Below are 19912 nucleotides of genomic sequence, written 5' to 3'. Positions count from 1 at the left end.
TTTCATATTGAGTTTACACTTATGTTTGTTTTGTCAGTGAAATTGGAAATAATGAAAAAATAAGACTGGTATTTAAACAATAAAAAACATGCAAATGTCACTACATTTCAAATCAGTAAGAGAAAAGGCTCTTAGAACACAAACATCAGATGATGTTTGATGATAAAGACTTTTGTCCTTTAGGATACAAAAAACGCATTTGCTTCCTCACATTAAAACAACCATAACTAAACAAGTCATCTCATTTTATTCATTTAATTTTTTTCATTTATGTTTCATTGATTTTTGGCAGAAGCTTTGCATTTTTAACACTATTTTAGGATTCCTAGACATTAGGATTTATTTTACAGAAATTTAAATATACTGTATACAATTTCATTTTGCAGCAAACATTAAAAATATTATATATATTATATACTTGTTTGTTTCAATTTTTTGTAACTATTAGGCTATGTGCACACGTGTGGAATTCCAGCGGAAATTTCCACGGGAATTCCAGAATTCCATTCCACGGGAAATATGCGAGAAATCCGCATTTTAAATTCCTGCCAATTTCCCGAGGAAAAACTAGCGATTTGTAAGCGTAATTAGCTTGCAGAATGCTAGCGTTTTCCAAGCGATCTGTAGCATCACTTGGAAAACTGATTGACAGGTTGGTCACACTCGTCAAACACAGTGTTGGACGAGTGTGACCAACATTTTACTATTGAGGCTGCCTAATAAGATATAAAGTTTAAAATAATAAAAAAACGTGTTTTTCTCACCTTCCGGCGTCCCACGCGTTCCCGATCATTGCGATGCTCCCAGCAAGTCCCGTTCCCAGGGATGCCTTGCGACAATGACCTTTGATGATGTCGCGGTGTTGCGAGACCGCAACGGTATCGCGAGACCACGACATCATCAAAGGTCATTCTCGCAAGGCATCGCTGGGAACGGGACTTGCTGGGAGCATCGCTGAGGCCTGGGGACGCTGCTGGGGACATCGGAAGGTGAAAATATGACGATTTTTTTATTTTAATTCTATTTTTTACAGGGATATGGTACCCAGAGCCCGGAGGACAGTTGCCTCTCCTCCAGACCGTGGGTACCATCCGCAAATGTTCTGCTTACTTTTCGCATGGTGTGCACAGCCACATGCGGAAAGTAAGCAGAACAATGCATTCCTATGTGTGCGTATTTTCCTGCGATTCCGCACAAAGAATGAACATGCTGTGGATTTTCCTGCAATGCAATTCCGCCACGGAAAAATCCGCAGCATTAGCACAGCATGTGCGGAATCACATAGGATTGCATGGGATGCTTTTTTTTGCATTTTCGCTGCAAAATTGCGCGTTTAAAATTGCTGCAAAAATGCAAAAAAAGCTACGTGTGAACACAGCCTTACAGCCATGACCTTATTATACTACATGTATGTTATTTGCCATAGTGTAAAATATACAGAATTATTAAAGAAAAAGTTTAATTTTGAACACATTTATTTACCATAAAGGATTAAGAACCAGTACAATTTTTGTCAGTCTTAGGCTGGAGTCAGACTTGCGAGAAACTCTCACAAGTCTCACACGTCAATATCCGGGACCGGAGCATTCAGCTGCATAGAAATACATGCAAGTCTGACCCCGGCCTTAAAGCGAACCTGTCAGCAGGATTTTGCTATGTAAACTGCAGACACTGTCAGGTTGGCAGTGTTAAACTGATTAAAATGTTACCTGGGATGAAAAAAATCCATGTTGTGGTTCTTGTGTAATCAGTGTTAGAAGTTTTCAGTTAATAATATGCCCGTGTGACAGGGCAGGACAGTAGGCAGATGTGACGGATCGCACAGGGAAAGGGATGTGCCGACTTCACTCACCTCTGGGGAGGAGAGAGAATGACCCAGCAGGGATCGGCTCTCTGGCGCCACCACTTACCCCAGGTCAGTCAGGGAACTGCACCGAGGGCAAATAGTTGCCAGAGAGGCTTCCCTTATAGGTACGAGTTATTGAGGTGCTCCTTCCCAGTCCAGGCTGGGGATATATATAAACCTCCAGGCCATCACTGTCAGAGTTCCTCACTAACACAGTATGGAATGCTGCTACCAGTTCCTCGTTAGATATAAGCCCCGTCCGACAACAGGCTTATATTGGGTCAAGAACCAATACCGGGTAGCGTATAATAACCATCCGAGCGTGTGGACATGGGGATTCGTGAATTGAGATAAAAGAGCAGCCCAAGATTAATTTTGTATTTAATCACTAAAAGGCGCACTAGAAAGATACAGGTATATATATATACAAGAGCAATATATGTATACAGTCAGGAGTGTAGTACAAGGTAGGGTAAAGATAGATTACAATTACTGTGTTATGTAGCATGTGACCACAGGGAGGTGCTAATGGATCACAGGTCCAAATCTTTGTAAGGTGATTCCCTGGCCATGTCAGGTAACAGGCCTCCTGCCCATAGAAAAACTTAGTCCAAAAGGAGGAGCTGCCTATTAGCCCCTAGGCTGCTCCCTCCCACACGCTGCACCAACCCCTGGGTGTTGCAGCCTTTCTCCTCCCATATCTGAGAGCATGATTTTGTAGCCAGAACCAAGGATGCCCATAACTTTCCACCCGAGGCTCTAAATGGGACGGCGGCGCCACTGGGTTCAGCTGGATTTGATCTGTACAGGGAGACCAAATACGGCTACCATATTTAATTTCTGGTAGCTAGGCTTTATAGCTCAATAACACAGAGTTCTAGAGGTGGCTGCATGGTGTGGGCTTGTGGGGAAAGGAATGCAGATTTCCGATTATGTGCTCATCTACACTCAGAGATATTGCATTCTGTTATTATAGGTCATTTTCTGGATTCAATATCTCAGAACCTTGTGCTGTGATCTGTGGTGCCACTATGTCTGCATGTAGCCAGAGAGCAACAAAAGAAGCCAGCTGGCTGGTAACTGCACAAGAGTTCACACCCCTGTGATAATTGCAGGAATTTGTGCTGGGGACATAGGGTCTATGCCTTTTACCCCCTTTTGAGAGTGTTTCAAAGGCCTATTGGCTTGAGCTAATTAAAAAAAACATTGGGTTGCACTGTCCAATGAAGTGCATGTGCTGGATAGATAATGATGTGATGTCCCATTGATTGAGGTGTACGGTATTTAACTTCCATTTTGGCCTGGGGGGAATGCCAAGGGTGGTGGCTGAGTTTGGAGCAAGTATTTTTGGGCCAGACTGTATCTGATAGAGAACTCCATCAGATATCAAAATGATATCAATTAGATATCATTTTCCCATATCTCACACAAGTCTTATCTTCCTGCTCTAAGCCAGAGAAACCAAGGAAAGACCTGAACATGGGCTGCCCCGAAGCACAAACATGTTCCTCATCATAGAAATGGAGAGAGAGACAGACTCTTTATGCTTTGGCGTGGCCTGTAGGAACGGATGGTGGAGATCAGGGATTTGTAATTCTATGAAACTGGTAATAGCACTGTGATCAGAAGCTGAGAGGGAGGCTAGTTGCAATATATAAATTGATGGGCAGGAAAGAGCTGACTGGAATTGGAATGTTAGGATTTAACTCCTCTCCTGAAATGTAACTACTGAGAATATTTGACCAGGCTCTGGATACATGCTGTACACTAAGTAAGATAAAAGCTCTCACAGAAGGAGAATAACAGCAGATAAGAAAAAACAGCAGATAAGAAAAAGCAAGCCAATTGCAAACTTGCTTATTTTCATGTTGTCTATCTAACTATACCAATTTAATAACATGAGAATACCTCTTCAAAAAGTTAAATTTCTCATACTGAAAAATAAATACATCATTTGACATGGTGGCAAAACCCTCGAAGGCTGTAATTCGCAACATAAAGTCACATATAGAACAAGCATCTCCAGATAGGATATCAGAAACTCCTGCTCTGTTTTCACAGCTAGCTGGTTTGCACATTATCTCAGACTATGTCTAGCAAAGAGAAAAAGAAGGGATGGACACATCTGTATTTCATTTCAATGGTAGCCATGAAATACTGCAAAGATCTAAGCAGATAGGGCTACTCTCTCCGTGAAAAATGAGCTGTTTGTCGGGCATGAGCTTAAAGTGCAGAGATTGGAATTCAGGTAAAAAGCCTTCTCCCCTTGCAAAATAAGATGTGGAAGACAACAATCAGTAACAGTGCAATATATTTTCCTAGGGTTTCCTCCCTTAACGTTCCAATGCGCCAAAGGGTTAAATGCTCAGACCTTTGACTAAAACATCGAAATAACACTTCTATTAAAAATAATGGTGCCACATTCATTTCTCCTCAATTTGTTTAATTCCTCAGGGGAAGGAATCAAAGTCTTCCCATTGCTTTCTACAATATGCATATTCAGACGGCCATATGATAGCATCAGCGCGTCTCTCCGGATCCGTTCCCTTTGAAGTGCCTTAAACTGCTTGTTTAGAATGGCTTCCAGACATTTGAACAGTGAACCTGTTCCGAACAGATTATCACCTGCTGGCAAATTGGACAAACAGCAATTCAATCATGAGATATTTTCAGATGGTTTCCACAATCATCCTTGCCCCATTAAATCAATACTCGACTCTAAGTACAATATGTAGCGGGGATGGGGGCAAAAAACACTTTTTCTATGAGCTCAAGCTCGGTGTTTTCTCTCTTACTTCAGAATGTAATTGTCCTGTGTATTGATGTTGAAGGTCATGGGGAGCGAGAGTCTGCATTTTACGCTTTGTGTTTTCTTCTCCTTTGATTCGCACATAAAGACGGCGGAGATTACAACATAAGTGATTTTCGCGGTGTTTTAATTTCATAGGAACGCATCATTTAGCTCAAACACCATCTTCCTTTACGTGATCCTGCAAACGTCACCTTCTACAAGCTGATACTTTCCCTGCTTAGTCATCTTTGATTATGTTAGTGCAAAGGTGCACAACCTACTGCTGGAGGGGCCACACGCCCGGCATGTTATCCAGTGTGACCCCCAACCATCTGACACACAATTTCAGGGCTGTATGTGGCTTTTCACATGTATTTTTTTACGTGAGAAAGGAAAAGGGGGGATGCATAGCAAGGGTCAGTACTTATAACCCTGTGTAGCCATTTCTGCCTCCTTCATATTTTAAGAAAATAAGGTCCCAAGATCCTCGTTTCGGCATCGTTCTGTCCTGATGAAGAGGTTGTACTGAACCTGAAACGTGTCTATGTGCACATTTTGAATAAAGATCCTTCAGTATATATCTCATCTATCTATAGCAGTGAGCCCGTCATATTTGTCCTGTCTTTGGATGCTTCCACAACTTCAGTGCACTAAGTATTACTTAGCAGATTTTTGTTCCCTCATCTGAGAGCAACATGATTTAGATAAAGAGACCCTGAGTCCAACAATGTGTCAATTGGTTTACTGGGTGCAGCTGTTCTGACACAATTAGCATTTTTAGATGCAGAATGCAGCAGAGCTGAGAAAGATAACCCCGCCCTCACCAGCTAGTCACAGCAATGATAATGTCCTAGTGACAAAACCTTGATTGTAAGTAAGCAATAGCACACAGCTTGACATTTGACACATAGTTGGATTCTGTAATTTAACCCCTACCTCATGCTGTCCTCAGATTACATAGCAAAAATCTGCTCACAGATTCCCTTTAAGGCTTAGATTGCTCATTCAGGACAGAGAGCATATACACACATGAGTAGAGATGAGCAAAAATGTTCGGAAAACATTCGCCAATATCAAATTCGGCACAAACGCAGCACATTCAGATTCGTTTTCACTTTCACAAGCATTTTTACTCAAAGCTGGCAAAAGTCGGTCACAGTTCTCATTGCATTTCCACCAATGCTTTAGTTATTACTTTGGCAAGGATAATGGTGCTGTATGATGAGCAGGTGGGAGGAGGGATGTGTTTGATGAGGGAAGGGGTGTAAAGAGGTTAAAGGGAATCTGTCACCGCATTTTCGGCCTATGAGATGCGGCCACCGCCATCAGGCGCTTATCTACAGCATTCTGTAATGCTGTAGATAAGCCCCCAATTTAACCTGAAAGATAAGAAAAACGAGTTATATTATACTCACCCTGGTCTGGTCCGATGGGTGTCACGGTCTGATCCGGCGCCAGACCTCTCTGACCTCTCCCCAGCACCTGCTCACTGCAGGGCAGAGGAAGTACGCCTGTGCAGGAGCCGTGGCAGAAGTAAGAAGAAGGACGTCATCTCTGGAAGATAGGAGGCGCAGGACCGCGACACCCATCGGACCCACCCCCGGTGAGTAAAATAAAACTCGTTTTTCTTCTCTTTCAGGTTACATCGGGGGCTTATCTACAGCATTGCAGAATACTGTAGATAAGCCCCTGATGGCGGTGGCCGCAGCTCATAGGCCGAAAATGGGGTGACAGATTCCCTTTAAAGGAGTGCCTGAAGAAATTACAGGAGAGGCGTGCGCTTTTTTTTCCACTTAACTTTATGTGTGTTGATTCGTCAATAAATTAGAGCGCAGAAACCATCCACAACTTCATGACACAATGTCTTCTGTGATTGGTTGCCGAAGTCACATGTCCCTGTCCATATAAAAAGCGGACATCTTGTTTTGCTTGCGCTATTTGATCAATGTCCCAGTGCAGAGAGGTCGCTGCTGTGCTAGAGCTGGTGCTGAAAGTGAACCTATCCTGTGTGAAATTGATCTTCCAGCATTGAAGTAGATTGTGGAAAAACTGTGTCAGTCTCCGGAAGCCTCATTAGCTCCTAAAAATCATTTGTGCTAAAACTGTGTTTCAGTGGCAAATCAGAAGGACAGAGTTCCAAATTATTAGGCATAACAGTATTGTTCAGGCACACTATCTAAGAAAATAAATAGTGATTGCTCATTTAGTGACAGGTGACTGACAGCTGTTGGCCTAAGGTTGTGAAACAGCAGGTTACAAGATGGGAAGGTTACTTACAACATGAGTGGGAAAAAGAGAGGTTGTGGTGGTGGTAGTGGAAAAAGGCATGGTGTACAACGTGTACGTGTGATGGGTGTTAATGTGAATGAAAGCTCAACTGAACAAACACCGTCTCATCCTATACAAAGACCACTTGCAAAATGTTACTGGACAGTCTACTCAACTCCCGTTCTTTGGCAGCCACACAACAGTATGTCTTGTAGACGAGGCCCAGAAAGAGCACATGCTCAAGTGGATGGTAAGCGCTGCATCAAGTGGCCGTTCCTCCTGTTCCTCCACCTTAACATCACACACAGTACAATCCTCAGAGGTGAAACCCCAATCACCCATCCCCCCCAGAGTCAAAAATTTCAAAATGATGAACTGACTATGGGTAACCTCAGATGGGCTATTCTGAAGAACTATTCGCACATTGTATTCCATGGGCATCAGAAGTGTGCTTCGAAGAATCACAGAATTCGGAGGAGGAAAGCATCTGTAGGGTCCGAGCAAAATCCAGACCTCGTCACCAGACGTTAAGGGTGAAGGTGATCCTGATGAGACTCAGATACCAGAGGTGCATGCGGACTGTACTGTGGTGTCAGGACAGGAAGAGGAGGAGGATGACTCTCAGGGAAAAGAGTGTGAAAAAAGAGAAGATGATGATGGGGTTGTAGATCCCACTTGGTGTGCATCCAGAGGTATGCAGCTGAGTAGCTCCGCAGAGGAGGTGGAGGAGGAGGAAGATGAGGAGGTTACAATGTAGCTTCCCACACAGACACGAAGTGATGCAACCATGACAACCACAGCATCCTCAGACCCAACTCTGCCTGTGGCCAGCACCGATCATGAGTGTGCAGGTCGCAGGGGCGGCAAGGGTTGCCAACCTGGGCATTTTTTGAGACCGCAAAGCATGATCCAATACACGTTAGCTGTCAAATTTGCAAGAAAACTCAGCAGAGGCAAAAATTGCAATAATTCGACAACTACATGCATGAACCAGCACATACGCGATCAATATACCTTAGTGTGGGAATCTCACTGCACTAAAATGCGGATTAGCAGGCCTCGCCAACCACCAACCCTCCCATTCACCCCATCTACTGCTCCATCACTAATTCAAGTGTTGACACACAGGTCTACGGCCACAGAAACTCCAAAAGTTTATCCACCACAGTCGGCATAAGTGAGAGATGGTCAGTTGTTACGTAAGTAGACATGACTGCTGCTTTTGAGCACATCTTTCTCAATCCACCATAACATCTCTGCCTGCAGCTCACTCACAGTCCAGAAGTTTGTCCTGTTCTCCGTACTCCCCCTTCTCTCAGCACAACAGCCAGCTCTTGCTCCCCCAGTTGTGGTCACGTAAAATAATGTTTCCTCCTAGACATGGCAAAGCTAAGAGCTTGAACTCCACCATCTCCAATCTGTTGGCCACGGAAATGCTGCTTTTCCCCCTGGTGGATACAGACGGTTTCCGAAAGCTGACGGCTGTCACTGTCCCCCAGTACCAGTTGCCCAGTTGCCATTATTTCTCAAAGAAAGCTGTCCCTGCGCTACACCAGCATGTTGCCGACATCTCCCATTCCCTGAAAAAATCTATGTCTGCCAGGGTACATTTCACCACTGACACCAGGAAGAGCAAACATGGGCAGGGGCATTATATCTCACTCACCGGGTACTGGGTAACTCTGGTGGTTATGGTGGCAGGCGGTCAAAGGGCTGCTCCACAAGTCTTTGAATCCCCAAGACTTGCGGGACAAACCCCTGTATCAAACAGTTCCTCCACTGCTTCTGCCTCCTCCATCTCCTCTAGGGCCCCTTCCTGTGCCCTCAACCTCTCCATTAATTAGACACGCATTCCAACAGTGCAGATAAATTCTCCCCCACCTTCATACTGCACAGCCATGACAATGTTTAAATTAATATGCCTTGGAAATCACAGTGACAGAGCTCAAGAGTTGTGGACAGCTGTCAGGGAGAGTTAGAGCAATGGCTGTCTCCACTAAACCTGTAGCCAGAGAAGATCGTGTGTGATAACAGTGCAAACCTGGTGGTGGCCCTATGCTGTGGCAACCTCATGCACATGCCTTGCATGGCTCACATTCTCAACCTGTTGATACGTCAATTTCTCTGCCATTATCCCAGCCTGGATGTGCTGCTGCAGAAAGCATGGTCACTGTTTGCTCACTTCCGCTGATCTCACCCAGCAGGTCATCGACTTGCATCACTGCAGAGGTCTTTCGGCCTACCGATTAACCGTTTGATTAGTGATGTTCTCACTAATGTAGTGTTCTTTAACTCCATATCAGCATGGGTTTATGAGGAATCGCTCCTGTCAAACCAGTCTAATCAGTTTTTATTAAGAGGTAAGCTATAGACTGAACCAAAGTGAGTCATTGGATGTGGTATATCTTGATTTTTCCAAAGCGTTTGATACCGTGCCACACAAGAGGCTGGTACACAATGAGAATGCTGGGTCTGGGGGAAAATGTGTGTAACTGGGTAAGTAACTGGCTTAGTGATAGAAAGCAGAGGGTGGTTATAAATGGTATATTCTCTAACTGGGTCGCTGTGACCAGTGGGGTACCGCAGGGGTCGGTGTTGGGACCTTTTCTCTTCAACATATTTATTAACGATCTGGTAGAAGGTTTGCACAGTAAAATATCAATATTTGCAGATGATACAAAACTAAGCAGTCAATACAAGAGAAGATAGTATTCTGCTACAGATGGATCTGGATAAGTTGGGAACTTGGGCCGAAAGGTGGCAGATGCAGTTTAACAATGATAAATGTAAGGTTATACACATGGGAAGAAGGAATCAATATCACCATTACACACTGAATGGTAAACCACTGTGTAAATCTGACGTGGAGAAGGACTTGGGGATCCTAGTTAATAATAAACTTACCTGGAGCAGCCAGTGCCAGGCAGCGGCTGCCAACGCAAACAGGATCATGGGGTGCATTAAAAGAGGTCTGGATACACATGATGAGAGCATTAAACTGCCTCTGTACAAATCTCTGGTTGGACCGCACATGGAGTACTGTGTACGGTTTTGGGCACCGGTGCTCAGGAAGGATATAATGGAACTAGAGCGGGTACAAAGGAGGGCAACAAAATTAATAAAGGGGATGGGGGAACTACAATACCCAGAGAGATTAGCAAAATTCGGATTATTTAGTCTAGAAAAAAGATGACAGAGGGGCGATCTAATAACCATGTATAAGTATATAAGGAGACAATACAAATATCTCTCCGAGGATCTGTTTATACCAAGGAAGGTGACGGTCACAAGGGGGAATTCTCAGCGTCTGGAGTAGAAAAGGTTATTCCACCAACATAGAAGAGGATTCTTTACAGTTAGGGCAGTGAGAATTTGGAATTCCCTGCCCGAGGAGGTGGTGCTGGCAAACTCAGTCGAAGGGTTCAAGAGAGGCCTGGATGTCTTCCTGGAGTGTAACAATATTGTATCTTACAGTTATTGTTAGGTTCTTTAGAAGGATGTAGATCTGGGGATTTATTCTGACAAAATTTTATAGGCTGAACTGGATGGACTAATGTCTTTTTTCGGCCTTACTAACTATGTTACTATGTTACTATGTAGATGTGGTAGCAGTGATGAGCCCTGGTGCAGTATGTCCTTTTGCATTGCCTTGGCCAATGCAGTTCGGACGTGTCGCAAATCAGGCTTGCGATGTAGGCACAGATTAAGGGCCGCTGCACCCTTCTGCACAGTTTTGAACTGGCTACTAAGATGAATAGCGCTGACGATGCCGTCATCAGCATCACTATTCCGGTCATCTGCATGCTGGAACACATAATAGTCTACATAAGGAGGTGATGGTTCCAGAGGAAGAGATGGAAGCAGAGGTGGATGCGGCATGGATAACAATATCTCAAATTTCCAGAATGTCGTTGTGCAGGCGGTTGCCATGGGAGGGTGACTTACAGCGATCAACGGGGGCTCATGGTACCAGACAAACTGTTAGTGAAGATGCAGTAGCCGAGGAACAAATTGAGGAGGATGAGGTGATGGACGCGCAACAGCAGGAGATGAAGAGGATAATGATACGCTCTCTGTTTTCCTTGGTTGACAGGAGGGGATGGAGGAAGCAAACTTGAGTGTTACCTCACCACCAACACATCATGGATTTGGACGTCTTGGAAGCGCCCGACACATGATCTTCAACACAATGCCAAAAAGGGTAAGAAATAGTGCTGACTACTGGGTTGCCACTCTGAAACAAGAGGAAATTTAGCCAGATGCTTCCCCCCGTGGAAAGGGATGTGCACATGCTGGAGTATCGAAATACGCTTGTAGATAATCTTAAGAGTGGTTTTCTTCAAGATAGCAGTGAGGCACACAGTGTGCATCCCAGTTGTAGATGTCCAACCCCGGGAATGTCAAGGCGTCATTGGCAAAATATTAACAGCAGCAGTAGCAGTGTAAGTAGTATAAGCAATTTCTGTGAGTCGTTTAACAAATTTTTTAGACCCATCCATGCACCAGCAGAACAGAGTACAAGTCTGACATGTTGTGAACAACTGGAGAGGATGGTTCAGGAGTATCTGGAACTCGATATCAATGCCATCAGGGGGGTTTTAGAACCGCTTACATTTTGGTCTTCAAAAATGGATGAGTGGCCTGAGCTCACCTCACACGCCTTGGAGGTTTTGTCATGTCCGGCAGCCAGCGTTCTCTCAGAACATGTATTCAGCAGTGCTGGTGGTGTCCTGATGGATAATCACATCCGGCTGTCCCCTCAAAGTGTAGAACACCTAACTTTCATTAAAATGAACAAGTCATGGATCTCAGATGACTTTTGCGCTCTAGTCGCAGATTGGGCAGGCTAGGCGATGTTGGTTTTATTGTCATGTATTGATCTCGCATTATTGCATTCTGTGCCATCTTTGTGGTGGCTTCTGTGCCTGCTGTTGCTACTGCTGCTGATGTTACAAACAATTTTTTTGAAATGTGGAGACTCCAAGTTGGGTCTATGGTGGAAGGTGTGTCAGATGCCTATTATACTGTTTCTACTCTGTGAATTGATGCCACTTTCATGCTGTGTGACAATTATTTTTTGAAATGTGGAGACTCCATTTTCGCTCTCCATCTGGTGGGTTGCCTGTGTAAGTAAGTCTCCCAGACAGGCAGGCCTGCACTTACTTTCAGTTAACTACCTGTGTTACTTTCCTTAAATTTTCTACCAATAGTAGTCTATAAAACTGATATTTGTGCCATCTGAGTGTCGCTGGAATATAAAAAAAAATATTGGAGGTGTTGCATGAGATGTGAGATCTCCCAGCTAAGAAGGCTTACACTGCACCCTTAACCACCAGGTCCTCACTAAAACTTCAATTCCAAGCTGTAAATGCTGGGCCAGAGCCCATGCATCGCCCATGGTTGACTGCTGCTGTGCCATTTGCAAATTTCTACTGTGAGTCAATTGATGCCTCTTTTCCTGGTGTCTGCTCCTAATTTTAGCTGTTTGAGAAGTTTTTTGTCACCCCTTAAGGTGTTGTCTATGCATTTGGTTTTGCCTCCCATTATATCTAATGGGGTTCGGGTACGTTCATTGAACTGTTTGGCGAATGGAGGTCTGTACCGAACCTTGACAGGTTCACTCATCTCTATTTAACAGGTAGAAATGCAAGATTTTACACTTGGACAAAAAAAATGAAAATTACATCTACAGAATGGGAGGACTAGAGCTAAGCAATAGTGATGAGCGAGTATACTCGTTGCTCGGGTTTTTCCGAGCATGCTCGGGTGTCCTCCAAGTATTTTGGCGTGCTCGGAGATTTAGTTTTCGTCGTCTTATCTGCATGATTTGCAACTGCTAGACAGCTTGAATACATGTGTGGAATGCCTGTTTGTTAGGGAATTCCCAAATGTATTCAGCCTGTCTACAAGCCTCAAATCATGCAGATGAGACGATGAAAACTAAATCTCCGAGCATGCCAAATACTTGTTGGAAACCTGAGCATGCTCGTGAAAACCCGAGCAACAAGTTTACTCGCTCATCACTAATAAGCAACAGCATGTGTGAAAAATACGTGGCTATACGAATAGATCACAGACTGCACATGATTCAACAGTGTGATGCAGCAGCACAAAAAGGCAAACACAGTTCTAGGATGTATTAATATAGAGACTAGATCACGTGAATATGAATAATTATCCCCCTCTACTTGTCTTTGGTCAGGCCCCATCTGGAATACTGTGTCCAGTTCTCGGCACCACACTGTAAAAAAGACATTGAAAAACTGGAGCAAGGTCAGAGAAGATCTTGGAAAAAGAAAAAAGGTCCAGCTTTGCAAATTCAAGTCCAATTTATTGTTAAAAACAAGTCCAAAACAGAGCAAAAAATAGTGTGATCACATGAGTAACAAGTAGTAGATTATGCATTTCGAACAATAGCTTGTTCTTTCTCTGTTTTTGAGAAAGAACAAGCTATTGTTCGAAACGCGTAATCTACTACTTGTTACTCATGTGAACACACTATTTTTTGCTCTGTTTTGGACTTGTTTTTAACAATAAATTGGACTTGAATTTGCAAAGCTGGACCTTTTTTCTTTTTCCTTGGTTACTGCGTGAAGACTGCACGTGGTCCGGGCTATCCACTACACAAGCCTTCAGGTGAGCTGGCTTCTTTTTCTCTTTCAGAGAAGATCTACCAGGATGGTGAGTGGACCACAAAGTATGTACTAGAAAGAACAATTAAAGGATCTGGGCATATTTAGCTTGCAAAAAAGAAGGCTAAGAGAAGACATTAATTGCTGTCTACAAATATCTGAAGGGATATCGCAGTGTAGAGGGATCATCGTTATTCTCATTTGCACGTGGAAACACAAGAAGCAATAGAATGAAACTAAAAGGGAGAAGATACAGATTAGATATTAGAAAAAACTTTTTGACAGTGAGGGTGATAAATGAGTGGAACAGGATGCCACGAGAAGTGGTGAGTTCTCCTTCAATTGAAGTCTTCAAACAGAGACTGGACAGACATCTGTCTGAGATGGTTTCGTGAACCCTGCATTGATCATGGGGTTGGATCCGGTGACCCTGGAGGTCCCTTCCAACTCTAACATTCTATGATTCTATGATATACAGGGATCTCTCTACTGTAGTGTCAGCTCTAATGTACATAGACCTCTCTCCTGTAGAGTGTCAGCTCTTATGTGCAGGGTCCTTTCTCCTGTAGAGTGTCAGATCTTATGTGCAGGGTCCTCTCTCCTGTAGAGTGTCACCTCTTATATGCAAGGACCTCTCTCCTGTAGAGTGTCAGCTCTTATGTGCAAGGTCCTCTTTCCTGTAGAGTGTCAGCTCTTATGTGCAGGGTCCTCTCTCCTGTAGAGTGTCACCTCTTATATGCAAGGACCTCTCTCCTGTAGAGTGTCACCTCTTATATGCAAGGTCCTCTTTCCTGTAGAGTGTCAGCTCTTATGTGCAGGGTCCTCTCTCCTGTAGAGTGTCAGCTCTTATGTGCAGGGTCCTCTCTCCTGTAGAGTGTCAGTTCTTAGGGTACGGTTACACTTAGCGATGCACCAGCGATCCCGACAACGATATGGATCGCTGGTGCATCGCTAAGTGGTTGCTAGTGAGCTGCCACACAGGCAGATCTTACCAGCGACATAGCAGGGGTCGCTACTTACCTGTCAGACGAGGCGATCCTGCGTCCTCTCGCCCGCGTCCACGCGTCGATCGTCGGCACCACAGGAAGCCCAGCAGGAAGCGCCCGACAAGAAATGGTCCAGGACGTTCTCGCGCGACCAGCGATGAGCAGAGGGGGAGCCGGTCAGAGGTAAGTATCAGACATAGCGATATCGCTAGCAATATCGCTGCTACGTCACAAAATCGGTGACGTTACAGCGATATTGCTAGCGATATCGCTATGTGTAACGGGGGCTTAAGGTGCAGGCTCCTCTGTTCTTGTGATTATTTGTTTGTTACGTCCTTGTACGTCTCTGTATAATACTTGGCAGTGTGCAAATAAAGACTGCGATGACATATTCTGTATCTTACGTATATACAATCATGTCTGAACTTTCTTTTTCTTGGAGTAAACATGACACTTTTTACTATAAACATTAATATGAGGATCGTCAGTGCTGATCTTCCACGCCGGGAAGACATAACACCTTGTTCAGAAGTTCACTACATACCAAGGACGTTCGCCGTACACTGCAGAATCCCTGAGACATCCTCCGCATCCTCATTTCCAGAGAGACCGGCGTACGTGCATTTCGCCGAAGCGTTGTGTAAATTCTTCTCCGCATCGCGACATCTTGAAAAGAAATGATGAAACGTAAGAACGATAACCTGAGAGTTTCCTGCCGCATAACCTCCTGGATGCCTTTTCCCTCATTAAATTGTTAGCAAATCCCTAATTAACACATAGCATTCAGGCAAATCATTTCACACTTGGCGCTGCTGTGTATCACCAGGAGGATTATCAGTTTGCATCACTGGTGCTAATTTACTGGATCATTAGGAGGCTGCATATTTTAAAGCGCAGAAACATGTGTGAGTAACAGCTTCACCCCGGGAAACAGAAAACTATTCACTTAACCGATTCTTTGATATTATGTGTCTACTGTGGGTCCTCGATACGGTGAGCTCTTAATGGGAATTCCACGGATTTCACTCATTGGAGAGCGAGCAACTTGGAGATTTCTGCATTATTATTCCCTATCTAAAATATTATTCATGCATGCACGTTCATTTTGTGTCTGCAAATCCAATAAAGAAAATATATATATTTTATCTCTCTGATGGTTCGCTTTTCATTGTTGATGTTCTGTGTCTGGATTTTGCATTTTTTTACCATCCATAAGTGAGACACGTCTCTTTTGTCCTTTATGTAGATGATTGGCTCCCAAAAAGAACAAATGTGTGAATGACCCTATAGAATAAAGTGCCTGTGTGCTTTTTTAGACTACTACTTTCTGTCCTTTCAAGGAGAGTTTTCAGCACTTTCATTATCAGCACAGACAGGTTTACATTGATAGATAACACCTCTATGCAGAGAAAATGCAGGGTCCACTATTCACAATAGGTCGTGTCACAATTTCCCCTTCTACACCCACCCTCCTTTATAATGGCCTTTGCTTAAAGAAGCCCTCCTCCTCCTTCCATGAATGTTTTTATCCTCCTAATATATTGCAGTCATCATATTATACAGCACTATTTTCTTACAATTGCTCATTTTGCTCTTCTACCCAGATAATTCTTCTCTTTTCCATTAAGTCTATAACATTGTGGGATTAATAACTGACCAGATGAATCCTTATAAGCTCTATGTAGAAACAGGAGGTCAATTTTCCCTGTGTGTCATGAATCACTGCAAAAGTCAACGGCAGAGGGGAGTAGAGAGAAGCTGTGTGATACTTGTGGGATTCCTAGCGTGAAACCGCAGGACCGCGACAACGAACCTCCCTCGGGTGAGCTGGCCTGGTGGACCACCTCCTATACAGTGAGCATCAGGGGAAGGCCCAGAATATCACCGAGGAAGCTGATACCCAGGGACAGGCGGTAGGAGACTCAAGGGGGAAACAGATTGGAAGACAGGTAGCAGCAACCAGCGACCACAGGGGAGACTGCTGTAGATCCGGAGGAGTGAGACTGAGGAGGAACACTCAGGAAGGACTGGCAACACAGGAGGAGACAGGTACAGGCTGGGATGAACGGGGGCTAGGAGAGAACACAGAGAGATCACAAGGAGGGATCAGGAGGTAAGGTGGCGCAGGGCGCAAGGTAGGGTGCAAGACAGGGCAGGCAGGCAGGAGGACGCAGGGAAGCATGGGGCCTGAATCAAGCGTGGGGCACATTTGATAGGCACCGAGTGGGGGGGAGGCTACCTGATATAGGGTGCGCGCTGCAGGACTTCCGTGTCAGGGTCCTCCCGGGACATAGAGTGGAGGGACGGAGTGGCAGCAGTCAGGCTGGAGGAAGTGAGCATGCGCCGCCGAGTCTAGGATGTGAGGTGCGCATGCACACCCGAAGGGACCCAGAAGCCGGCCGCGGGACCGGAAGTGAGGAGGGCAGGTGACACGCGCTCACTCCGGGAGCGCGCCAGAACGGGTGAGTATGCCGGGGCACGACGGGGAGTGATGCAGCAGCCGTGAGGGGAGGTCCGAGAGACGTGACAAGCAGGGTCAAGCGTCGAAGAGGTGAATGATAAATGCAGGGACAAGGGACTTTCTTTTTCCACATAGAGCAGGTAAAAGAGAAGAATTATCTGGGTAGAAAGACAAAATGAGCAATTGAAAGTGCCAGTGCTGTATACTATAATAACTGCAATATATTAAGGGGTGTGAGAATCATGTGGGAATAGTGGATGAGGGCAGGTATATCTCGCCCAGATACCTTTCCTATGTGGCCTAGTCTGGTCAGTATCGCACCTGGTTACTAATGAATAATGGGAGGCGGATATAAAAGGATGCCAGGTGGTTGTGTGAGTGTCTCAGCCTGGGAACCCAGAGAGCCTGTCTGTGTGAGAGACACACGTGAGTGAAAGCAGTGCCCACTGCAACTGTGGTTTGGCTGGACGGGAGAAGCCCGCCAGTTGGTAGTTAGGTTGTACTTTGTTTAGTTAGTGCCAGACAGGCAAGGATTTGTTTTATGTTTTATTTCTCTATGCATTGCTTTCACCGTTAATAAACCTGACCCAGTGTCAGTTATACCCGAATCCCAGCTCTGCGCCTGAGTTTCATGCTGAACGCACGTGACCTTTGACCCCAGCAAAGGCGATCCCGGAGTGTTTTATCACATTGTGGTGGAGAACGTGGGCATCACGTTGCAAGCATCAGCATGGAGGACGTGGTGAAAGCGCTGGTACAGTCCACCGCCGTCCAGCAAGAAGCTAATCGGGTGATGATGGCCCAGCTGAAGGAGTTGGTGGACATGACAGCTACCGATCGTTCGCTTCTCCAGCAGGTGGCGCAGCGCCTGGCAAGCCTACATGAGGTTAACCTGGAAGTCGAGTCGAGAGTGATTCACGTGAGTCGGTACTGGCAGAAGATGACGACCGAAGATGACGTCGAGGCATACCTGACCACATTTGAACGGACGGCAGTGCGAGAAAAATGGCCGAAGGCACGATGGGCCGGCCTGATTGCCCCTTTTCTTTCCGGTGAGGCCCAAAAGGCTTATTATGACTTAGAGCCTGAAGCTGTGCAGGACTTTGACAAACTGAAAGCTGAGATCTTGGCCCGGCTGGGAGTGACGACCGCTGTCCGTGCACAGAGAGTGCATCAATGGACTTATCAGCCGGATAAACCACCGCGGTCACAGATGTTCGACCTGATCCACGTGACGAAGAAGTGGCTACAACCCGAGGTGCTGACAGCGCCAGAGATAATCCAGAGAGTCATCATGGACAAGTACCTGAGAGCTCTACCGCCAGCCCTGAGGAAGTGGGTAAGCCATGGAAATCCTACGACGGCAGATCAACTGGTGGATCTGGTTGAACGTTAGTCCGTGGCAGAAGGACTCCGAGACGATGCTACCCCACCTCGTTCTTCATCGTCTCCACGTGGAACCGGTAAGACTGTTCCAGGGAGTAGGGGAGATGGAAAAATCCCTAAGACAGTGGGGGAGGAAAACGGGACTGCCCGCACTGTGAGGCCGAGAGTAACGAACTATGGTCTAAGCAAGGGGCCCGTTAGGTGTTTACGCTGCCAAGAGATGGGACACATTGTTGCGAACTGTCCGCTCACTACTGAACCCATGCAGTGCGACGTCACAGACTCTAAAAACCACATGTCTATGGTTGCACGGGTAGTGAGTGTGAATGCTGGTCAAAAGGAGGTGGAAAAACACTTGTGTGATTTAACTGTTGATGGAAAAACTGTGGTGGCATTGTTAGACTCGGGAAGTGTGGTGACTCTGGTGAAGGCCAGTCTAGTGTCAGCCCCAACTGGACCATCAGACAAATTTTCTGTAACGTGTGTGCATGGAGACACCTGTTCGTACCTCACCATGGTCATATGCATTACTACTTCCTATGGGTCTGTGCAACATAAAGTGGGACTCGTCCCGGCGTTATTGCATGATGTTATCCTGGGCCGGGATTTTCCCCACTTCTGGCAATTGTGGGAGAATCAGTTGATACCCCAGGGTAATAGTGTACATGATTCTTCTCCCAGGGCGTGTGTGGGTCCCGAACCCCTGGAAGAGGTCTCCCCGGAAGACTCGGGGGAAGAGTCTGCTGGAAATGACCTGCAGTTCCCGTTTTCAGTCATGGCGGGTGATACGGAGGAGACCGGGGAAGAGGAGGAGGCCGACAGCCGTCCACCTCCCCGTTTGCCGGATTTAGAAGTTCAGAAAGATGACTTCCAAAGCGAGCAAATAAAGGATCCTACCCTTTCTCAGGCTAGGACAAATGTAAAAGTGATAAATGGGGTACCCGTAGAACCTGGCTCTAGGCTGGCATATCCTTACATGGTTCTGGAGAATGATTTACTCTATCAGATAGAGAAAATGGGGGAAGACACGGTGCAACTATTAGTCGTGCCAAAACCCTACCGGCGGCAGGTGCTGGACCTGGCCCACGGACATGTGATGTGAGGTTCGCCTGGGAGTCCAGAAAACCACCGAAAGGATATTACACTGTTTTGTTTGGCAAGGCATGCATCACGATATTCGTGTATATTGTGAGTCTTGTCCTGACTGCCAAGCCTCTGCACTTAAGCCCCGGTTCTGTAGCCCTTTGGTACCCCTACCTATTATTGAAGTCCCTTTTGAGAGGATTGGGATGGATTTAGTTGGGCCCCTTCCACGGTCTGCACGTGGACACCAACATATCCTGGTCATCTTGGATTATGCCACTCATTACCCGGAGGCCATCCCTTTGCGTAACACGGCCACCAAGACGATTGCCAAGGAACTGGTGCATGTGTTTAGTCGGGTCGGTATACCAAAACAGATACTCACCGACCAGGGGACCCCCTTTATGTCCAGGGTAATGAAGGAGCTATGCCGATTGTTACAAATCGAACCGTTACGCA

At 45.6% G+C, this 19912-nt stretch overlaps 1 protein-coding gene across 2 annotated transcripts in view; it reads right to left on the bottom strand.

The window, feature by feature from the left end:
* Positions 1 to 19912, bottom strand: part of GUCY1A2 (guanylate cyclase 1 soluble subunit alpha 2) — a 311943-nt gene that overhangs the window by 198643 nt on the left and 93388 nt on the right. Inside the window, exon 3 of one of the 2 annotated variants that reach the window (XM_073583022.1) lies at positions 15068 to 15189. The exons of the other annotated variant lie outside the window; for it this stretch is intronic. Within the exon in view, the coding sequence (XP_073439123.1) occupies positions 15068 to 15189 (122 nt within the window). The remainder of the gene's footprint in view (positions 1 to 15067; positions 15190 to 19912) is intronic. 2 annotated transcript variants of the gene reach the window in all.

This window comes from Dendrobates tinctorius, unplaced genomic scaffold (assembly GCF_039654945.1).
Source record: "Dendrobates tinctorius isolate UK_male_01 unplaced genomic scaffold, ASM3965494v1 ptg000075l, whole genome shotgun sequence".
Taxonomy (NCBI): Eukaryota; Metazoa; Chordata; class Amphibia; order Anura; family Dendrobatidae; genus Dendrobates; species Dendrobates tinctorius.
The sequence above is the reverse complement of the archived record's forward strand: the minus strand, read 5'-3'. Positions and strand labels throughout refer to the sequence as shown.